Source organism: Numida meleagris, chromosome 2 (assembly GCF_002078875.1).
Source record: "Numida meleagris isolate 19003 breed g44 Domestic line chromosome 2, NumMel1.0, whole genome shotgun sequence".
In the NCBI taxonomy this organism is placed as follows: domain Eukaryota; kingdom Metazoa; phylum Chordata; class Aves; order Galliformes; family Numididae; genus Numida; species Numida meleagris.
Genome location: NC_034410.1, coordinates 5349735 through 5370047, shown reverse-complemented (window position 1 = coordinate 5370047; position 20313 = coordinate 5349735). Strand labels below are relative to the sequence as shown.

Genomic DNA, 20313 nt, shown 5'->3' with positions numbered 1-20313 from the left:
GTTTTGGGGGAGGATTCCATCCCACTGTAACAGTGGAACAAGTCCGAGACCTCCTCATGCAATTGAATGTATATAAGTCCATGAGGCCGGATGATATCCATCCTAGGGTTTTGAGAGAGATGGCTGATGTGGTTGCCGAGCCGCTCTCCATAATATTTGAAAAGTCATGGCTGTCCGGTGAAGTCCCTGGTGACTGGAAAAAGGGAAACATTACTGCCATTTTTAAGAAAGAGAGAAAGGAAGACACGGGGAACTACAGGCTGGTGAGCCTCACCTCAGTGCCTGGGAAGATCATGGAGCAGATCCTCCTAGAAGCTATGTTAAGGCATATACGTGACAAAGAGGTGATCTGAGACAGCCAGCGTGGCTTCACCAAGGGCAGATCTTGCCTGACCCATCTGGTGACCTTCTATGACGGAGTGATGGCATCAGTGGATGGGAGAAGGGCAATGGATGTCATCCACCTGGACTTCTGCAAAGCCTTTGATATGGTCCCTCACCACGTCGTTCTCTCTAAGTTGGAGAGGTATGGATTTGAGGGATGGACTGTTTGATGGATTAAGAACTGGTCGGCTGGATGCAGCCAAAGGGTTGTGCTTGTGGTTCTGTGTCAGGGTGGAGGCCGGTCACAAGTGGTGTCCCTCGGGTCAGTCTTGGGAACAGTGCTCTTCAACATCTTCATCAATGACATAGCCAGTGGCACCCTCAGGAAGTTTGCAGATGACACCAAGCTGAGCAGTGAGGTTGATACAGCAGGGGGAAGGGAAGCCATCCAGAGGGACCTGAACAGGCTGGAGAAGTGGTTCTGTGTGAACATAATGAGGTTCAACAAGGCCAAATGCAAGGTGCTGCACTTGTGCTGGGGCACTCCCAGGTATTTATACAAACTGGGGAAGATCTCCTTGAGAGTAGCCTTGTGGAGAAGGACTTGGGGGTCCTGGTGGATGAGAAGCTGGACGTGAGCCAGCAGTGTGCGCTGGCAGCCTGGAAGGCCAACTATGTTCTGGGTTGCATTAAAAGAGGAGTGGCCAGCAGGGAGAGGGAGGTGGTGCTCCCCCTCTACTCAGCTTTTGTGAGGGTCCATCTGCAGTACTGCGTCCAGGCCTGGGGCCCCCAGCACAAGAAAGATGTGGAGCTCTTGGAACGAGTTCAGAGGGCCACCAAGATGATCAGAGGGCTGGAGCACCTCTCCTATGAAGAAAGGCTGAGGGAACTGGGCTTGTTTAGCTTGGTGAGGAGAGGGCTCCAGGGAGAATTCAAAGTGGCCTTCCAATACTTGAAGGGAGTGTATAAACAGGAGGGGGTATGACTTTTTATATGGGTGGATAGTGACAGGACAAGGGGGAATGGTTTTAAACTAAGACAGGGTAGATCTAGGTTAGGTACTAGGAGGAAGTTTTTCACACAGAGGGTGGTGATGCACTGGAACAGGTTGTCCAAGGAGGTTGTGGATGCCCAATCCCTGGAAGCATTCAAGGCCAGGCTGGACGTGGCTCTGGGCAGCCTGGTCTAGTGGCTGGCAACCCTGCACTCAGCAGGGGAGTTGAAACTTGATCTTTGAGGTCCTTTTCAACCCAGGCCATTCTATGATTCTGTGATTCTTGTGTGGTTTGAGGGACACCTACAATCTTTGGGGATATGAAACCAAAATATCTGTTTAATTTGGAATCAATAAGTTGAAAATATTTTCAGTAAAGTAGTCTTTAATCTCTTATGTCCTTGTCCAAATTTGTCTTCATTTTCCTTCCACAGTATCTATTTTCTTAAACCTGCAGTGTGAGGAAGAGTGCGTACACTCAGCAAATGCGAGATGCTGGTGTAGATTTCAGTGCAGTGGGTGGAATAGTGCATGGTGGAATAACTTAGTATCTGTCGGATATCATAACAGATTCTTTGCCTGTATTATTTTCTTTGTACTGCCAAACCAAGCTGAGAACATGCTGCCTTGCTTTGTCTTCACTGCTAAGGATTACTTAAATGCAGGAAAACTCCCGGTATGTGTAAAGCCCACGAGACCAGTTTGTGTGTCATTCTTCTGCTAATCCTAATATAACAAGAGTGCTGGAGGCAAAGACAACTAACTGGTTTAGCAGACTGTAGCTTTTATGCTATCAAAGTTGAGAACTGGGGAGCCATGACTTGTTCCTGTCTCCTTCCTTTCTGCTTGGGTCAGCCATACATGTGATGGAGGAAAAAAGGCATCAGTTGTGGGTTCACAAATGGTATCCCTGACGCAGGCCTTTGACACGGGCGGATTGTGTGGGCTTGTGAGAGAGATGATGTTTGAATCCGGAGTCCTCTAAACTTGCAAGAAAGAGATCTGAGGAGAAATGGGACTTAATCTCCTGGCTGCATCTCTAGGTCAGATTTACCAATACTCAGTTGTGTCACAAGTTCAGGAGACTCACTGTTGCTTTCGGTACTTCTTTCCACGGATACCCAAATGCTCTGCTGGAGTGTATATTATTTGTCTGTTTCCTTGTGCAGTAATAGGGGATTGCTTATTTTTTTTTTTTATGGACATGCATAACTGATGCTCTGATACTTCCCAGGTCCTGTCTGATGTGTTCAATGCACCAGTGTACACTATCGATACTGCCAACTCTGCTTGTTTAGGAAGTGCTTACAGAGCAATTCACGGTAAGACTGTAAGAAGATACTTCTGAGTGGTCTAGATGTTTTAATTTCAGTTGGTTAATACTTGGGATTAACGTTACTGAAAATGATGGGGGAATAAAACTGGGTGAATCTGACTGGAAGGTCACTGAGGTCAAAACAAGGTTGAAGTTGCTTTAATACATTTGGAGCAGGCCCAAGAATAACGTTTACATTATAATTCAAGTCTGGTGACTGCTTCTCAACCAGGGGATATGGCCTGGAAACTGCTGAGATTGGCAGGGAGCTTAATGTGTTGTGTTACCATGTGAGTGGCTGAAATGGTCAAACCAAACAAAAGATCAGTCCTTAGCAGAGAAGATCCAAGAGGGCTGGGAGAAGTCCAGGAATATTGCTGGCCAAGTTAATGTTGCTAAACCTATATATATCTTCCAGCTTTTAAACATCAAGACATACGATATACATATATATATACATATATGTAGAAGCTTTAGGATTTGGCCCTTAATCAGAGAATCACTAAGGTTGGAAAAGACCCCTAAGATCATCTAGTCCAACCACCAACCCATCACCACCATGCCCACTAAATCAGAAATGGGTACCTTCTGTAAAGGTTCATATAAGATCCATGCCGTTGCTCAAGCATGGAAAAGATAACATCAGTCATCAGGAAAAATCAGCCAAGTTGTTATTTTAGAAGCAAGTTCTGCTGTCACATTATAGCATCTGAAGACTACATGCTCTCTTGCATTTGAAAGCAGCGCAGCCAAAAGTTTGAGTCAGTGTTTAACACAAACAGCATGTTCTCTGCTTTATTTCCAGAAAAGTCACAGGGATTCTGTCGGACAAAACATGACAGGACAGTGTAAGCAGTACTGTAAGGTTATCAGTGTGTTTGAAGCCATAATGGGACTATTTTTGCACCTTGGAGGCTAAATCTCCCAATTCTGTGCTCAAACTTTGCCTGCTGCTTCAGCAGTCCCCAGAAGCTTTCCAGTGCATAATGCTACAGGCAAACTTTTTGTCTCCGAATGCAAGTGCAATGTAGAGCCATCATTAAAGTTTTTGCAGTTTTTTCATATATATGGAAGATATAAAATCCCTCTGACAGCTTGGCATGTGGAATCTTGAGGCTTGGCTGACAGAGCGTTTGAAGGAAAATTTCAGATGCCATGCTGTCATAGAGATTCCTTAGCTCAGGTGCTCTGCCAGCCAAGCCCCAGGGGCATGCCTTGTGTGTTTCTAAATGGCATTTTTGATTGATGTATTCAGCTGACTCACTTCTGGCCAGGCAAAGGAATTGAGTATAAGCAAAGACTTCCTAATATAAATGAAATATTGATGGCAGTGGCTCCTTTATAGCATTAGAGTGTACGCCTGGGTACAAGTAGGGTTTTCCACAGTTCACCTGGGGTACTTAACAGTTGTAACATGGAACTCCTGGAATGCTGTGATCCACTTGCAAAGCAACATGCTGTGGTAGTAGGACTCTGCTGTTATTCTGCTTCCTTATATATCAATGTGTTTAATGATTTGTAGCATGCTTTCCTGACACTCTTTTCAGTTCCTTTTTAGTTTAGTCACATTTTGTCCTTGAATCTCTTGCTTCCGCATATTTCTTTTGCTGTTTACTATATTGTTGTAACCATAAATAATTACTGATATTGTTGAATAGCGTTTCTGCTGCCTGCCTATTCTCCAGGGTACGCATTGAGTGATTGGCAAAAACTCAATCACAGCATCCCCACTTCCCAGGCTAGTGCACTGGAATGTAAGATTTTTCGCCGTTTATCCTTCAATCCTGAATGCTGACCTGACCGGGGAAGATCAATATAAGGTATTAATTTGCCAGGGAGTCGAGGCACATCCCTCATCTTGCTTTTTGCATTGATCAGGATTGTGATTCTCATTGCAGGACTTGTAGCTGAGACAAATGTGCCCTTGGCTGATGTTGTGAAATTAGCACCAGAGCCCAGATTGGCTGTTACACCAACTGCTGGGGCTGAGGAGGTGAGCGAGCTTGGGAATGTCATTTTTCTTTTCATTTCCTGTCTGCTTCAAAATATAGTAGTAAACTAATTTTTCTAATGAAATGGATTAATCTAAGTAATACTTTGTTGCGCTATTCTTAATTATTGTGAAAATTGATTTAATTTGGGGAGGTAGTTGGTGTAATGGTGTTGTAATCTGCATGATCGCTCTACCTAGATCTGAGAAAGTGATTTTTTTTTTTCCTAACGGGGTGTGATTGGAGAGCAAAAGCGACTTCCTAAAGAGGCTGAAGTAGTTATAAAATAGGTTGAATCTGAATATGCGTCAGGTTGTAATTGATAGTAATTGACAAAACAGTCTTTACTTGCTTGTAGGCAGCAGCATTGAGAAAGGTGTGGTGATAGTGCTTTCCAGATCTTAAACAGTGGGCAGCAGTTCTGTGCCTTTTCTTGTAGCTCTCAGTTGGAACAGCTGAAAACATGCCAGCCCGGAGAATTCAGTACTCACAGGCCTCTGGTATTTTGCTCATCCTGGGAATTTTGGCTTATCTGAAGGTGAAACTTGTGCATTATTGGGCCATGTATAAAGCAAAACAAGTAGTCATTGCTAATGGCACCATTCCTGCCCATGAAGGACTTGTTGTCTTGGGCTTTCCTGTGCTACCTCGTACCTCTCACTATCGAATGTCAGAGGCCTTAATTTACAACAGCTTCTGCAATATAATGCCAGCTAAAAATTAAAAATGCAACATAGCAAGATTCCTGGAGAATATGAGTTTAAATAAGCAAAGGTGAGTCTACCTCCATCTTCAGCTGTGTATCTGGACAGCCTTACACTCTTTATTTATGATGTTTGGTTATGCCCTAACTACAGGCAACAAGGTTTTAAAGCTTTTATTTAAACTGGGAAATTAATGATCTGCCAAAACTACTAACTCCCAGCTACATATGTACTGGAGCACCAGATATCATCATGAGTAATAATAGAAATGATCATGCTGCATTGTGCCTGCTAGCGTATTATTTAATTATTAACTGAGATGGAGGAGCTCAGTAATCGAATAGAAGTCCCCTTCAGAAATATTAAGACATTGAATAATTTAAACTTGATTGATCTGATCTCATTTACTCAACTTCCCCCCCCCCCTCATTCTGAAAGATAAAATAATTAACAGCAGTGGCCTGTGTCGCATCTGTTGCAGCTGGAGGCTCCTGTGGGGGCTTCAGGAGCAGCTCCCTGGTGTCTGATCCAGCCTCACGTTGCTGCCTTGTACCCCAAAAAATGCTCACTGCAGGAGAGCTGACAGGATGCTTTGGTGGAGGTGCAGAGTGCTCAGAGACCTGCTGGTGACCCCCAGTGCTGCTTCAGCTAGAAAGCTCAAGGGCAGGGGATACAGCTGTCATTCACAGAGGCCTTGCAAGAGCAGCAAGCACCTTGTGCCCCTGCAGGGGCCAGCAAGCCTAGCTAGAAAGACCAGTGGGGAATTCACTTACCTCTTCCTATTTTACTGTCTGCATAAAACGGCCTGGAAGCTAAAAGAGTTAATTATCTCCCTCTCGATACTTTTCTTCTCCTTTTCCACTTGGATAGACCTGGCTCTCATAGCACATCTTTTTATTGGTTTTAAATGATGTACAGCAGAGAATTATTGCCCTGGTAGATAGAAGTGAATGATAGAGAAGGCAGTGGCTGAGCAGCGTGCAAAGGAATAACTGTTCCTGTGCTTCAGCTTAGCTTGCCAGCTTCATTCCATTAAGAGCTGCTTCTTGCAATTACGTATTCCACACCAATTTTTTTCTTCCTGTCTTATAATTTTACAGCTGATGGTGGATTCCCTGGCTAGTTTCATGGCTGTGAAACTGCAGAAAGCCAGAGGGCCTGTCAGTAATACAGTGTGTTAGCATGAACGGTGCAGTAAAAATTCATAATGTGATGAGTCAGTTTGATTCTGTTTCTTACAGAGCTGCAGCTCCCTGTCCGTCCAATTTCATTCTGTTGAGTTTAGGGGCTTTCACGTAAATGACGGTTCTTTTTATAAACTTCAAAGTCATCCTGAGGTTAGGTTCTGTCTCACCGAGGAGCTCTTCTGAAAGAATCTGGCTAACCAATGTGAAAATTGCCTGGACCGCTTCCCTACATTTTCTGGACAGCTACAGCTAAATCTTGGCAGAGTGGAGAAAAAACAGATCGTAACACAGCAGTCTGGTCTGGTTTTGTCCTTTCTTCCTGGTGTAGGTTGGAGGCAACGTGTGCTACATTCTTAGAAGGAGGTAAACCTCCTATAGACAGAGGTTAGATGCAGCAGTTTGACGTAGCCTCTTTGGTGCCAAGGCCTATGCACATGTCAGAACTTTCCAGGAACACAACATGCAAGAATTGTTTCTTTGATTGCCAAATGATCGTTTGTGATAATGAGTGTAATTTCATAAAGGGAGGGCAGGGCACACAAAACAATTCTTCTGGTTCAATTAAGCTGACGGGCAGGTAAAATGAAGTCACAAGATGGGAAACGTAGAATGTGTGATGAGTTAGTAGTTAGTATAAACTGAAGTCCCATAAGTTGCAAGTTGTCTGGCAAAAAATGTGACTTCATGCTATAGCAGACTGCCCTGCCTGGAAGAGACCATCCTAAGGAGGACAAATCCCTCTCTGTGGCTGACACTTCAGCTGAAGATGATTTCACAGTATATTTTGTAGGGTGTGGAGGCTCCTGCACCCTGAGCTTATTTATAACTCTGTAGACACCTCTGGAGGTAACCTCTGGAGGTAACCACTGTGGTGATAACCTTTGGTCATGACTTAAGCAGGCTAGTTGAAGTTATCATCTGTGGGTTAACCTAATGAATTCCTTTTTTTTTTTTTCCGTATTTTCAGAATAACAAATGTTTAAGTCATCTAACCTCTCTGGAGTCTTTTCATCCCCCAAGGAAAAAGATTAATCAGAAACACTAAGCATGACAGAAATGACCAGGAGATTGCAGAGCAATGAATATACATTAACAGACAAAGAATCTATTATTATGGCATTAGAATTCGGCTCTATTCTAGCAATCTGTTAAAACGGAGATGGTTGGCTTCTTGTTTAATTAAGCAAAAAAGCAAGAGAGGGAACATGATTATGTGAAGTTGGTCACTTGTTTTTATACAAACCACGTACCTATAACATAGTGCCACATTTATTGTAATGCTTTATAGGGTTTTGCAGGGAGAAGGCATGACACAGTTCACTACCTCTGGATATATAATCTTTGATGGCATTACTGACCCTATTGAGATGTATCAATTCTGCAAACATTAAAGAAGGAAAAATGCAGGCCTAACAGGTTTTCCTGACTTTGGGGATGTGCTTTGTAAGCGTGCAGGTTTATAGAAGTGACCCTATTACCCAGGAAAGTTATAATGACCTGTTTATTGATGTAAAATAATTGTATTTTTGTTGAATGAGATTTCTGGGGGATGGGATGTTTTCTAAAATTGGTTTAGGTTGCTAATGTAGTGCAAAGCAGATAATAATAATACAAATATGGAAATATGATAATCGGTATTGATGAAAGTTAGATTAAAGTGATTTGGGTAGCCAATAATTTTCAACCTATTAAACTGTTTCAGATATGCTTACAGAATGAAGATGTGAAATAAAGGGACAACTGGGGTGTGGTTCCTTGGAGTTGTCTTCAGGGTATTTCTGGACACTATAATATTCTTTCTGCCCTAAACATATTATTTTTGTGTTAAAGAAGGTGAACAACTGCTACAATTTTAAAATAAAATATCTGTATCTCTTGATTTCTTCAGCAAATCTCTGATACTGAAGAAATTTGAATTTAGTTTAAAGAAAGAAAAAGGAACCTATCGAAAGTAGCAAGTGTTTGCAAGGGACTGATTAATTTTAATCTATTCAGGGTAGGTTAAATGTACTTGGGTAGATTAAAATTAGAGAATCATCAGCATCATCTTTGTAATTTGTAAATTTTGATTTGCTGCAATCATTTGCTAACGTAGCATTGCAGGAGACAGAAGGATCTGTGGGATTGTCACTTGCTCTAATAATATATAGCTGGTTTCACTCGTGTAGAATGGAAGGGGCAAAGTCCCATTGTTGTAAGCATAGTATAGAGGAGTGGTAACAGCTCCGAGTTCATAGGCTGGCACTATGGTGAGATAAAACATGAGGATGACGCACTTGATTTAGATCAGAGTGCAAGGTAACATTTATCTGCACAGATTTTCCAGGCGAGGCAAGTTATTCTCTGTTATAATGTGATCTGTGCCATTACTTTTTTATTTATTTGTGGGATTGTCGGAGTGTGGCCAAGTTGTCCCAGGAGTGAAGTTCAGTGTTTGTAAATGAAGCCATCAGAATACTGCGAGTGTTGCAGAGTGGGCTATAGACATAAGCAGGAGGAAAGGCCATAATATAGCAAGGACAATTAAATTATGGACAATAATAAGGTTCACGTTGTGATACATGTAATTACTTTTGCTAAATATCATGGTCTGATATATTAGGTTTGAGGCTATGACAGAGAAGGAATTTATGTTCTTGAGTTTTTATGCACCACCGAGTGTTCTTTATTCCCTTTGGACCTCAATTAGAAAAATAAATCTATATAATTGCCTCAGGAAAAAGGCTCCTGGAATGGCTTAGGAGGAGCTGCCGAGGTTCTGCAGGGGCGGTTCAGCCACAGCAGATGTGGAGAGATCTTTCACAAACACAGCTGTGTGCGCTCAGGCCAGGTTCTCCATAAAGCAGTTTGGTTTTTTTGCGTGTGCTTCCTGGGAGCTGTGCTGCTTCGGTCCCAAACTTCAGCTGGTGTCAAGCTGCTATGGAAAACACTGTGTATGAAAGGCTTGGAGCACCGCTGTGCTTACCAGCCATGATACACTGATGGTGTCACAGCCAAATTCCCTAATGAAGAGGAATTTAAAACTTTGTGTTAGCCCTCTGAACTGTGCTGCTTTTTTTTTTTAACCCTCAAATGAACAGAAATAGGGTACAAGAAATGGTCCTGATTTTTTGTTGTTGTGGTTTGTTTGCATTTTTTCAGGTGGCACAAAACACAGCATCCATTTACACCAACGGCTGGGAAGGTTATTGCAAATGCCTGAATTTTGTCAATTAGCGAGCTAAGTGCTTAAGTCCAATAAACAGGAAAAGGAGCTGTTATCAGTAAATGTGACTGTTCATTTATTTGAACACATTTTAATTTAGTGTGATGTATTAACAATAATACATCCCAGCCTTCTAGTGAATGTGCTGTTGTGTATTTTGTAAGAGCGCTCCTGGGTAAGTAATAAGGAGCCGCCTTTCTCAGGAGCCGAGCACACTTACCCATGCAGCTCTGCTGTGCTGGATCTTTGTGGAGAAGTTCTTAGGCTTTTTCAGATTTACAGAATAGCGAAGGAAGAAATAGCGAAGCTTGATTATAAATGCTTCAGTGAATAAAAGAGCCGTTTTTGTTTGACATACCGATACTCCCAGCATAGCGGTGGTTGCCTGCTTAGTATTTTGTGTATTCTGATGTGCATATTTAGCAGAAATGGGAGCAAGAATATTCTTTGGGAACATGAAAAGAATATGTATGTGCGCTTCACTGAACACCCAAGGCCCCCACGTAATCAGTTAGAAATGGCGTGCTGAGCCATGTGGCACTTAATAATAGTAGTGGTTTTTATTTGTTAACTCCATAATCTGTGTAAGTCTCCATGGACCTTGGTATCACTGCTCTGTAGAGAAGAGGAGCTGGGGTGTGGATACGTTTGTTGGGATTGTTCAATCTGGAGAAGAGGAGGCTCAGGGGAAACCTTATCACTCTCTACAACTGCCTGAAAAGAGGTTATAGCAAGGTGGGGGTCGGCTTCTCCTCCCAGGTAACAGTGGTAGGACATGACGGAATGGCCTCAAGTTGTGTCAGGGGAAGTTCAGGTTGAATATTAGGAAGAAGTCAGAAACAGTGGTGCTGCACTGGCACAGGCTGCCCAAGGGGTGATGGAGTCACTGTCCCTGGAGGTATTTCAGAACCCCAGAGATGTGAGACGGAGGGTTATGGTCATTGGACATGGTGAGGGTGGGCTGAGGTCTGACTAGATGATCTTAGAGATCTTTTCCAACCTTAATGATTCTGTGTTAAGCGTCTTCCCAAGATCACTGAGTTAGTCTGATACAGAGTTAGGACTGAGCAGGTTTCTCTGTTTCTGAGTGTCAAGTGTAAGACTGTTAATCACTGCGAAATAGATTGAGAACAGTGTCCTGATGAGGCCTTGGCTAGAGAACAGAGTCTGTTTCTGCTTGCTCTAGATGCTGCTTATTTTCCCCTTGGTATGCTTAATCTGTTGCAGAAAGGTGCTTTAACTGCTGCAACATCTTGTTTGTTGGTGAAAGGGAGGAGTTGATCAGAACAGGCTTGTTCTGCAGGATGTATCCATAAGTCACTCACCTTCTGCAGGGAAAGTGGGAACAAAGCACTGAGTCCAGGTTTTGCTGTTCTGACTGAAGCTTTCCATTTGGTAGGGGGGAACAAGAACTGAATGTTTCACCATCAGCTGAAGCACAAGAACAAAATGCTAACTCTCTATTTCCTAGATGAGAAAATTGTGCAAAGACTTGTTGATTTTTTTCTTTCAACCAAGAAAATATTGTCAGTATCGGTGGTAGGTGGACAGTTGGACTAGATGATCTTAGAAGTCTTTTCCAGCCTTAATCACAGAATCATAGAATGGCCTGGGTTGAAAAGGACCATAATGATCATCGAGTTTCAGCCCCCCTGCTGAGTGCAGGGTCGTCAACCACTAGACCAGTCTGCCCAGAGCCACGTCCAGCCTGGCCTTGAATGCCTCCAGGGACGGGCCATCCACAACCTCCTTGGGCAACCTGTTCCAAATGATTCCATGATTCTAAAATGACAGGTACGGATACTGAGGCCACTGCAGGACTGTACATAAAATGCATGAGAACAGCACTGCCTCTTCCTGCAGCCTCACCATTTGCACTTGAAACATCTCCCTCCTGATTTTTTTCATGCATATACGGTTGCTGGCTGTGGCTCTTATCTGGAAAAGGATAAAATGCATTTAAATGCTGGATCTCACTTATTGATGAAAGCCATAATTCAGTTTACTGGATATGATTCATTATGGCTTTATAACCTCTCTGAACCTGGAGCCAGGAGCGAGACTGCCCTTATTATGAATAACATCAGTGCGGGGGGCTTGTAGACTAGACTGGCGGCCCGTAGGATTCATTGTAGCAGGGATATGACCTTATGGCATCCTCCTAAGGACTGCTCGAGGCTGTACCAGCTCCACACTGGCTCCTGGCAGTCCTCTCTTTGTGCTAGTGCCAGCAATTGAGCGAAGCTGTCCTGGCATAGCATTAATTTCTGATTTTATTGGATGGACAATTAAAATTAGACATAGGGGTAAGGAAGAAGGTGTATCTCCCAGATCTGGAAGGAGTATAGTTTTAGGTTGCAGCCTACAGGAGGGCTAGACATTATTTGGGATTTCTTCTATGTAAGCTAGTCACGTACAAGTAGTTCATCTTCTAAGATATGTCCTGTGATGAATTTGAAACAGAAGAAAAAAAGGAGAAAAAAAAAAGTAGTGAATGAAGCAAATTCCAGCATGGATCTTGCCCACATCTAAAAGCATAGAGCATGCTTCAGTCTGGAGTTTTGAATATGTTTGATTCTTGATTTTGCTTTTCACGGCTGTAACAATCCTGATCTAAAAATCCCCGGCGGATTCTGGATAAGGAAATAGGAAAAAGTTGCTCAGATGTTCCGTGTGGCTGTGGAGATAAGCTGAGTCTTTGTTTGTCCCTGGGTTTATAGCGCGAGGAGCCAGGCCACGGAGCACATTGTGGATGGGAAGGGTTATGGGGTGGGAAAGTGTAACGGAGACATGCTAAAGGAGATATGGGCTTATGAGAGGGGTGGGAAGTGTCTTTTAGAAAGCCCTGGTCTGCATATTGGCCTTTCTGACAGTGGCATTACACTGTGGTAGGGGGTGGCAGGGGCTCATTAGCAAGGCAGAGGAGGAGGGAACAGAGGCAGTGATCTGTCCTAAGGTAGCGGAGGGAGGCAAGGACAGGAGTTCTGCCTGGGTAGTTAGGACTGCTATTACTGAGGGGGCATGGCCGATTTGGAGAGGTGACTTTAGCAGAGCTGCTTCCTCTGGAAGCAATGACTTGTGCTTATAGCAAGAATACAATCACAATAAGAACAACTTGTGTGTGTCATAAAATTAGGCTGTAAAGGAGATGGTAAAAAGGACGGTGACATTTGAAGGTGGAAGACACTGCAGCATTTTCTCAAGCAAATTGAGAAAAGAAACCTCAAACCTGCAGTTGCCTATGACAATGCTACTTCTTCAGGTCTGAAGATATTTTTAACTGCAGCATGATTTAAAAATCTAATTTTTCAATCTAGACACTTGTTTCTTTTTCCCTTTTAGCTGTATCGTCCACTTCTGAGAAGATATGCGGAGCTTGAGCAGAAGGTGATCTACAGCCCAACCTCCTCTTGTCTTGCAAAATAACAAGCAAACAAAATTTATGATTTGGCTGCAGAGTGGGCTCCCAAGGAGATCAGGAGAGATTTGCTCAGAATTTAGAGGAGTTCTTTAAATCATTTTGTTCCTCTTTGTAGACAAATCATTTTTAAATGGCTGAGATTGAGTATGCTGATGGAAAAAGTTGCATTATGATTGAAAACCTAATTAAAAAAAAATCATTGTTCTATGTGTTTGTGACTTCAGGTTTTTTGATACTTTTCAAGTGGTGCTTGCTGTTTTGGAATATCTGGACGATCACATCAGGTCCATTATATGTATAAATCACTCTGCTTGTCTCTGTGAGCTTTGATTCCATGTGTTCGTGCACTGGGCTCTCTACATACCCACCTAGTTCAGTATCTTCGTTCTGTGACCCCTTTCGCTAACGTATTTTGAAATTATCTTTCAGCACAAGTATAATTTATTTCTTCTTAATCTGTGCTTACGTAAAACCAACAGAAAGCATAAGCATATTCAGTTCCACCTGATTAAAGTTTTTGAATGCTTGCTGGGATCCTCAGAGAAGGGAGATTCTTGTCACATGATGCTATGGAAAATCTGCTGTGTGAAAAAGCACGATGTTGGATTTTATAAATTGTGGAAATTGCAAAGGCACTACATTAAATTTACCCTATGAGATGCAGGCATAGTCGGTCAATGTTTTATTTGACGTTAGTTCTGAAAAGATGAAAATGAGAATCAAACATAGAATGTTTTACATGTTTTATACATTTTCATTCCATTTCGTAAAGAGTTGGTTCCATCTGCATGCTTGTTTGTGGTTATGCTGCTTTCTCTTCCTCCTTCAGGAGTCATGGCCATGAAGTTCTTTGTTTCATGCTGAGTGTGAGTGCAGAAATAGGACTCTCCTCCTAATAGGGCATGAAGGTCACTGTTTTTTTTTTTTATACTATCAGTATATCATTTCTTTCTTGGGGATGCTGAGCAGAACTGGTGGCTGTCTTGCCTTGATGCTACTCCTCAGTCCAGATTAAGTAGACACTAGCTAAGGAAAATCTTAGAAAAAATACAGCCCCAGACACCTTCCTGCAGAGATGTATGGAAGTCACAGAATTTAAGTAAAAAACCTAAATCACCCTGCGCAAGTGGGAACACTTTATGGCACTATTCTACAGTGCCAGTATTTTTCCCTTAGGATAAAATTTCTTCTAGGAATAAAATAGGTTAATGAAAGTCTTTCTGAAGCCTTTCTTCAGTTCTTGTGGAAGTTGTAGTGTGCTTTGGGAGTAAAGCAGGGTGTTGTAGGGAGTAGAGGATCTGTTTATGGAGCACGGTGTGGTGTTGGAACAGGCTGACCAGTGAGGTGGTGGAGTCCCTGGAGGCTTTCAAGAAAAGGGTAAATGTTGCATTGAATGACATGGTTTAATGGGCATGGTGGGGATGGGTTGATGGTTGGACTTAGTGATCTTAGTGGTCTTTCCAACCTTTATGATTCTATGACTTGAGAACTGGACCATGTCCCTGCCAGAGGCAAGTGACTCAACCTCCTACTCTTCATGTAACAGCAGTTAAGAGTTCTTTCTCTGTCCCTGCTGCATTGCTGCAGTAAGTGGTACCCCCTAGCAGTGACTTGCTTCACGTGTGGTGGGGAATGGGCACGTTCCTGCTTTGCTCCCTTTTCTATTGAAGTGCTTCACTGTGAGTACTAATGGTGCCATTTCTGTTCACGAATCAATAATTCTAACTTCTCTTGATATTAGCAAGATTACTCAACAAGGTCAAGAATTACCTTTCTGAGTTTCTAAAGTGAGTTTCTTTTAAGCAATTTCTTTAAAAGATGACATTGTAAATACACATTTATGTGTACTCTTTCATGTGCTTATTGTTTCAGGGTCTCAAGGTACAGTGCTAAAACATATGATGCTTCTCACAGGCCTCCATCCTCAACACTTGCTTTGTCATTGAGCAAAGCTGTAGAGAGGTTGGGAAAAATGTGTTAATGCGAGTTAAGCAATGCCTGCTGGTTTGTCATCAGTAGTCATTAACTGTGCCTGGTGACTAGTTTGTCATCAGGGTTAAACCACAGAGTGAAAAGATTCAGAAGTGTTTTAGGTTTGCCCAGTTTTGGCAACAGTTTCTTCAGCTGGGTCACTGGAGTGGGAAGACTGATGCCTCATGCAGCTTTGTGGCTTTGCCCTTGAAATGGGACATTCAGCTCAACTCCCACTTAGCTGAAGAAGCTCAAAGCTCGTGTTTCCCAGCTTGTATCACAGGACTGTAAGGCATAAGGGCTTTTTTTTCTTTTTTTTTGCTGCAATGTATAGATTATTGGCTCTTAACAGTGTTGTTAGTAGGGTATAGCCTGGATTGTTTAGCAGCTCTCTGGGTCTGAGCTCTTTGTGTTCAAGGCTGCATTGCACAGGGGCCACATGTGTCCATTTCCAGCCATGTTAAGTCATGTTGGGCTGGGCTGGGGCTCTCTGATGTGTCCCATGTTAGCATTAACTGCTGTTTCCTCACGGTAGTTGATGCACTCTGTGCTTACTGCAGCAGTCCCTAAGAAAAGATGCAGATGCCAGACCCTGAAAGGCCAGGAGCTGAGCACCACTGAGTTATAGTATTGCTGTGGTGATGGGTTTATTAGGGCTGGCCTCTGAGGAATGCTGTCTGGAGCATAAGAATTTATAGACAAGCTCTTTTTTTCCCCAGCTCACCAAAGTTGCACATGTTCACTGACTAGTGTCAGATAGAATAAGACTCAATAAATCTCCCCCTAGAAAAGTCTTTTGAGAAGATGCTGCTGTAAGAGTTCTACCACTCTTTTCTTTTTGTGATTCCTAGGGATGCCTGTTAGCCTGCCAAGAAACCATGTGCACATCCCTTTAAAGAAGCCCTCAGTGATGGAAAGCTCTGGTGCACTTTGGTTTCCAAAAGTATTTTTTCCCAAAGTGTTTTTGTGTTGTTTTGCTTTGTTTTGCTGCTTGTCTACCTTATGTTGTTCTGGCTGTTTGGAGTAAAGATGTTACTTGGCTAATTAAAATTCTAGCTAACACAAATCTGAAGGGAAGCCAATATCCTCTACCTCCATGTATTGCATGGAGGTTGATTCCCTCTTTCCTCTTTAGAACCTTGCTGTACTCCAAGGCTAGCAGCGAAGTGTCCCCACCTTGTTTAGAGGAAAGGTCTCCTGTGTTTGGAGACCTGCTGAGCTAGTCTAATGTGCTGGAACCTGTATGGAAAATTGATCTTGTTTCCTGGAAAAAAATAAAAACAAAACTTGATTCTCACAAGGAAGTTGTTCACTGCTGTCTGATCCACAGCTCCCATCCTACACCAGCAAAGGCACTCAAGGTTGCATGTGGGTCATGGAATTATGTGGCAAAACTGAGGCAGCATCCTTAGCTCAATGGCCCCGCCATTGATTGGCCCTCACCAGTCAATCAGAGCTGCACAGACTCACCTAGGAGCTCTCAGTGTACCAGGACCCAAAGACAAACAGTTTTCTTTGCAACCTGAAGTCTTGAAGTCTTTTGTGTTGCAATGGGGAACAAAGAGGAAAAGATGTTTGCTTTTTCTTATGGGATCAGTCTGAGAGAGCTGGAGCTCTGAGTGAATAAGTAATGTACTGAAAAAAGTCCATGCTCTGTCAGTGCTTTAATAAGTAATTGAACTGAACACCATGGTGTGTGATCCCAGAGGGACCTTTTTTTTTTGTTCTTTTTTTTCAGCTTTCTTTTCCTTTGGAGTTGTGGCTACCACCACAGATACAGATCACAGCAGCACGGTGAAGAATGTGTATCTAAAGCTGCAAAAAGCCAAGGCAAAATTTGTTTTGTCATATTTCTATTACTGTCATCCCCAGCCTTCTGTATGCAGGTTAGCAGGTATGGAAGAAAAGCATATTTGCTATAGAGAACTAACCAACTAACCTTTGTGAAGACGGCTCCAAGTTATAACCTGTTTCCTAGCTGAAAATGGCAAATTTGGATTTTTTTGGTTTTTCTTTTTCTCAGCTACTGATATATATATTTTTTTCATATAACCTTTCAGATTGGGGTTTTTGGTGAGGTCTTTGGGTTGAAATTGGCCAACAGTTAACAGTATGACCAAGGATGATGAGCAGCTGGGTAGCCATTCCCTCAGATACCTGGGGATCACTGTCCCACCAGGAATGTTTCCTTAAGAACTTCACTAGAGGTGACTGTAGTCCTGATCCTACGTAGCTTGAAATTTTAGTACAATTCACACATAAAATACATGCACATATAAAATCATACCTCTGCCAAAGGATCTTATCTTGTTATTAGCTTATGTTCCTTTTGTGCAGGTCAAGATTAAAATGTATTAGGCAAAAAGAATTCAGGATGAGACCGAGCCAAAGACCAGGCTCTTTGGTTAGCCTGGTCTAGTGAGTTAGCTTCCAGCCTTCAAAGCTTAACACTGTGAGAATGTAAGATTTGTAGAACGTTTTCCCTACGACCCTTCTTCCTTATCTTGGAAGCAGGTACGACCTTTCCTTTCACAACAGTTTGCCTGGTGGGCTGTTTCCACTTCTGTGGGATGCCAAGAGCTTCCCGTACGTGATACTATCCCGAGTGAGCGCGTCTCCTGCTGAAATTTGACCCCAAGACTCTACACTTGTTTTTCCACTCCCCTCTTGCTTCTTAGAGTTGGTTTTGACAAACAGAAGGATGCTGCTGCGGTGATCACAGACCTCTGGGGATGTCTCTGACATTGTGGGAGCTCAGTGATTTCTCAAAGTGTTCTTGGAGCACAGATCCTAAGGGGTAGGGGTGAAGGAGCAGTTACTGCTGTGTGTGGATTCTGCTGTAATGTCTCATTTCAGTTTTTGACTAGGTTTCCTCATCTCTTGATGCTTCACCCTACCCATTAGAACAACGGAGAATATCACTGACTGCATATGCATTTCTTGCTCTAAGACCTTTCTTTGGATGACAAGTATTTTTTCTATTTTTTTGTTTAGATGCTGCTATCAACCCTGTTTTCATTGAGTACGTTGTGTCTTAGTACTCTGCAATATATCTATCCTGTTACCTTCTCTCTTGCTCAGCATCTGGTCAAATAGAAGTCTTTGGTTACCTTCAGTGTGGGATTCATCTGACCAGTGTAGACATTTGTCTCCTATGATATGAGAGGACCTCAAGGAAAAGGAGTTCTTGGCTGCTGTTCATCTTATGTCAGTTGTCTATAACAGAGCAGGTGAGTTATCTCCTGAGTGAGCTCTTTCTCCCTGCTGAGTAGAAGGGCAGTAGTACGGAGAAGAGAACAGAAAAAGTCAATTTTTACATTGTGCCAAAACTCTTGAAGACTTCACTGAAAACTGATTTCAGCTTTGGAGGCAAGAGTTGTCCCCAGTCACCATAGTACAACTAGAAATTTTTCTTGTTCCAGGACTGCTCTGTTTTTTCTGTCAAATCCATGTGATTGACCTCTCCAGTTCCCTTCAGACAGGACTCTTCGTGCACCTCTGTGGAGATATCCAGCAGACCTGGGTCAGGAGCTTTCTTATGTTTCTGCTTTTTGTCCTTTTGTTGCATGCCCTTGCTTGAGTTTATTCCTTTAGGCTGGACTCTTTCAGGCATTTGTATTATGCCTGCAAGCTCAGTTCTCTGCTATAGTGAAAGGCAGTTCCCTTAAGACTTAGGCAAGCATTGCACAAGAAAACAAGGGCCTGTTCAACTTGCTGTTGGGAGACAATATTTACGGTCTGACTGACACATGTGCACTCCTCACATGAAACCTCAGCTCTGTTGCAGTACTGGTATATTGGAAGATGGAATTCTCCTTGAAAATAATCTAAACCATGCTGTATAAAAGTAGGGCTTAGAGAAACAGGGCAGAAACAGAGCTCTTTCTTAGGTGAGGGCTTTCATCTTAATATAAAACACATTAGAGAAAACAAGTAAGAAGTAAAGGATTCTTACACACTTTGCTGTCACAGCTTATGCCTCCTGAGAGCATCTCTTCGCACTTCTGCCATAGCTTGTTAGGTTAGGATGGGACATTGTCCTGTCACTCTGTCACTGTGTTATTTTGTTAGATTCCTACCCTAGATCACTCAACTGGAGTTCAGTTGCTTACAACAGAAGTACACTTCTGATCAAGAAAGATACTGTTAAAAGGCAATGATACATTTCCCCATTCTCAGTTTCTCAGCAGAATTATTGTGGTACCTGTTGTTGTTTGGTAGAAGAAATCTCTACTCTAGCAGAGGGGAAAAGAAGACTTTGAATGTAGCTAATCCTGCATGTGATTTAGTCATCGCAGAATCATTTGAGTTGGAAGGGGCATTTAAAGATAACCTAGTCCAACTCTTCTGCAATGTACAGGGACTGAATAAGCAAATAAACTACATTTGAAGATTTCCCTTAGATTATTTTTTTCCTCGCAGTAACTCTTGGCTCAGGAGATATGTCCATGGTGTTTTATCTGATTGCATCTCACTGTGTTTGCAGCATGGCAGACTCTCCCCAAAGTCTTTCCACAAAGGCTCGTTTTGCTATTAACTCAGTGAATGCAGGTTTTCCGCTTTGATCTGTACTGTGTGTGGTTTTGGCATGATTCCCACATGGACTGGTTAAACAACTGCTGCTAACTGCTTCCCCTGCCTTCAGGAGTCAGCTCCCATTGTTCACAGGCTTTCTGTAGCAAAAGGGAAGAGACAGCACTGGTACCAGTGCTTACAGTAAAGGCCAGAAGAAATGTTAGAAAACTCTTTCCCTTCCCTCTTGGTCCAGAAACATTGCAGTAACTCAGTCACTAGATAAACAGTGTTGGATTGTCCACAGTGCAAGTGTTTTGAGGTAAGGGATGGATGCCTGAACGCTGATGCTGAGCCAGATTGTCTAGATGAGAAATCACTGAGCTGAGACTGGCCTGGTAATTTACATCAAGTTCTGTGTTTTGCAGTTTACACTCTGAATCTTTAAATGAAGAAATAAATTAAATTTCTCAGATGAGTGAGAATGGTATGTTTAAAGGGAGAGGGAGAGTACTCTGAGACTTGGCAGTTGCTCAGGGAGGAGACCCAATACTCAAGCTCCCCTTTTCTGGCATGAAGCATCTTTCTTTTCTTTCTGAAATGTTCCAGGCCCCCAGGAAACATGGAAACTGCTCCTTCCCTGAGCCTCCTCCACCCTACTAAAGACAAACTGGACATTGGGTAAAACC

General features: G+C 42.7%; 1 protein-coding gene across 10 annotated transcripts in view; it reads left to right on the top strand.

The window, feature by feature from the left end:
- XYLB (xylulokinase) overlaps positions 1–20313 on the top strand; it is a 134708-nt gene that overhangs the window by 69468 nt on the left and 44927 nt on the right. For 6 of the 10 annotated variants that reach the window (XR_002435424.1, XR_002435423.1, XR_002435422.1 and 3 more), the window contains exons 17-18: positions 2553–2640; positions 4532–4626. Coding sequence is in view for 5 of the 10 variants with exons in the window: in XM_021387898.1 (XP_021243573.1) it covers positions 2553–2640; positions 4532–4626 (183 nt within the window). In the remaining 5 variants the exon portion in view is untranslated. Of the gene's footprint in view, positions 1–2552; positions 2641–4318; positions 4454–4531; positions 4627–13062; positions 13805–16850; positions 16968–20313 lie in introns of those variants that run through there. The other 4 variants (XR_002435425.1, XM_021387902.1, XM_021387901.1 and 1 more) reach the window with 4 other exon arrangements.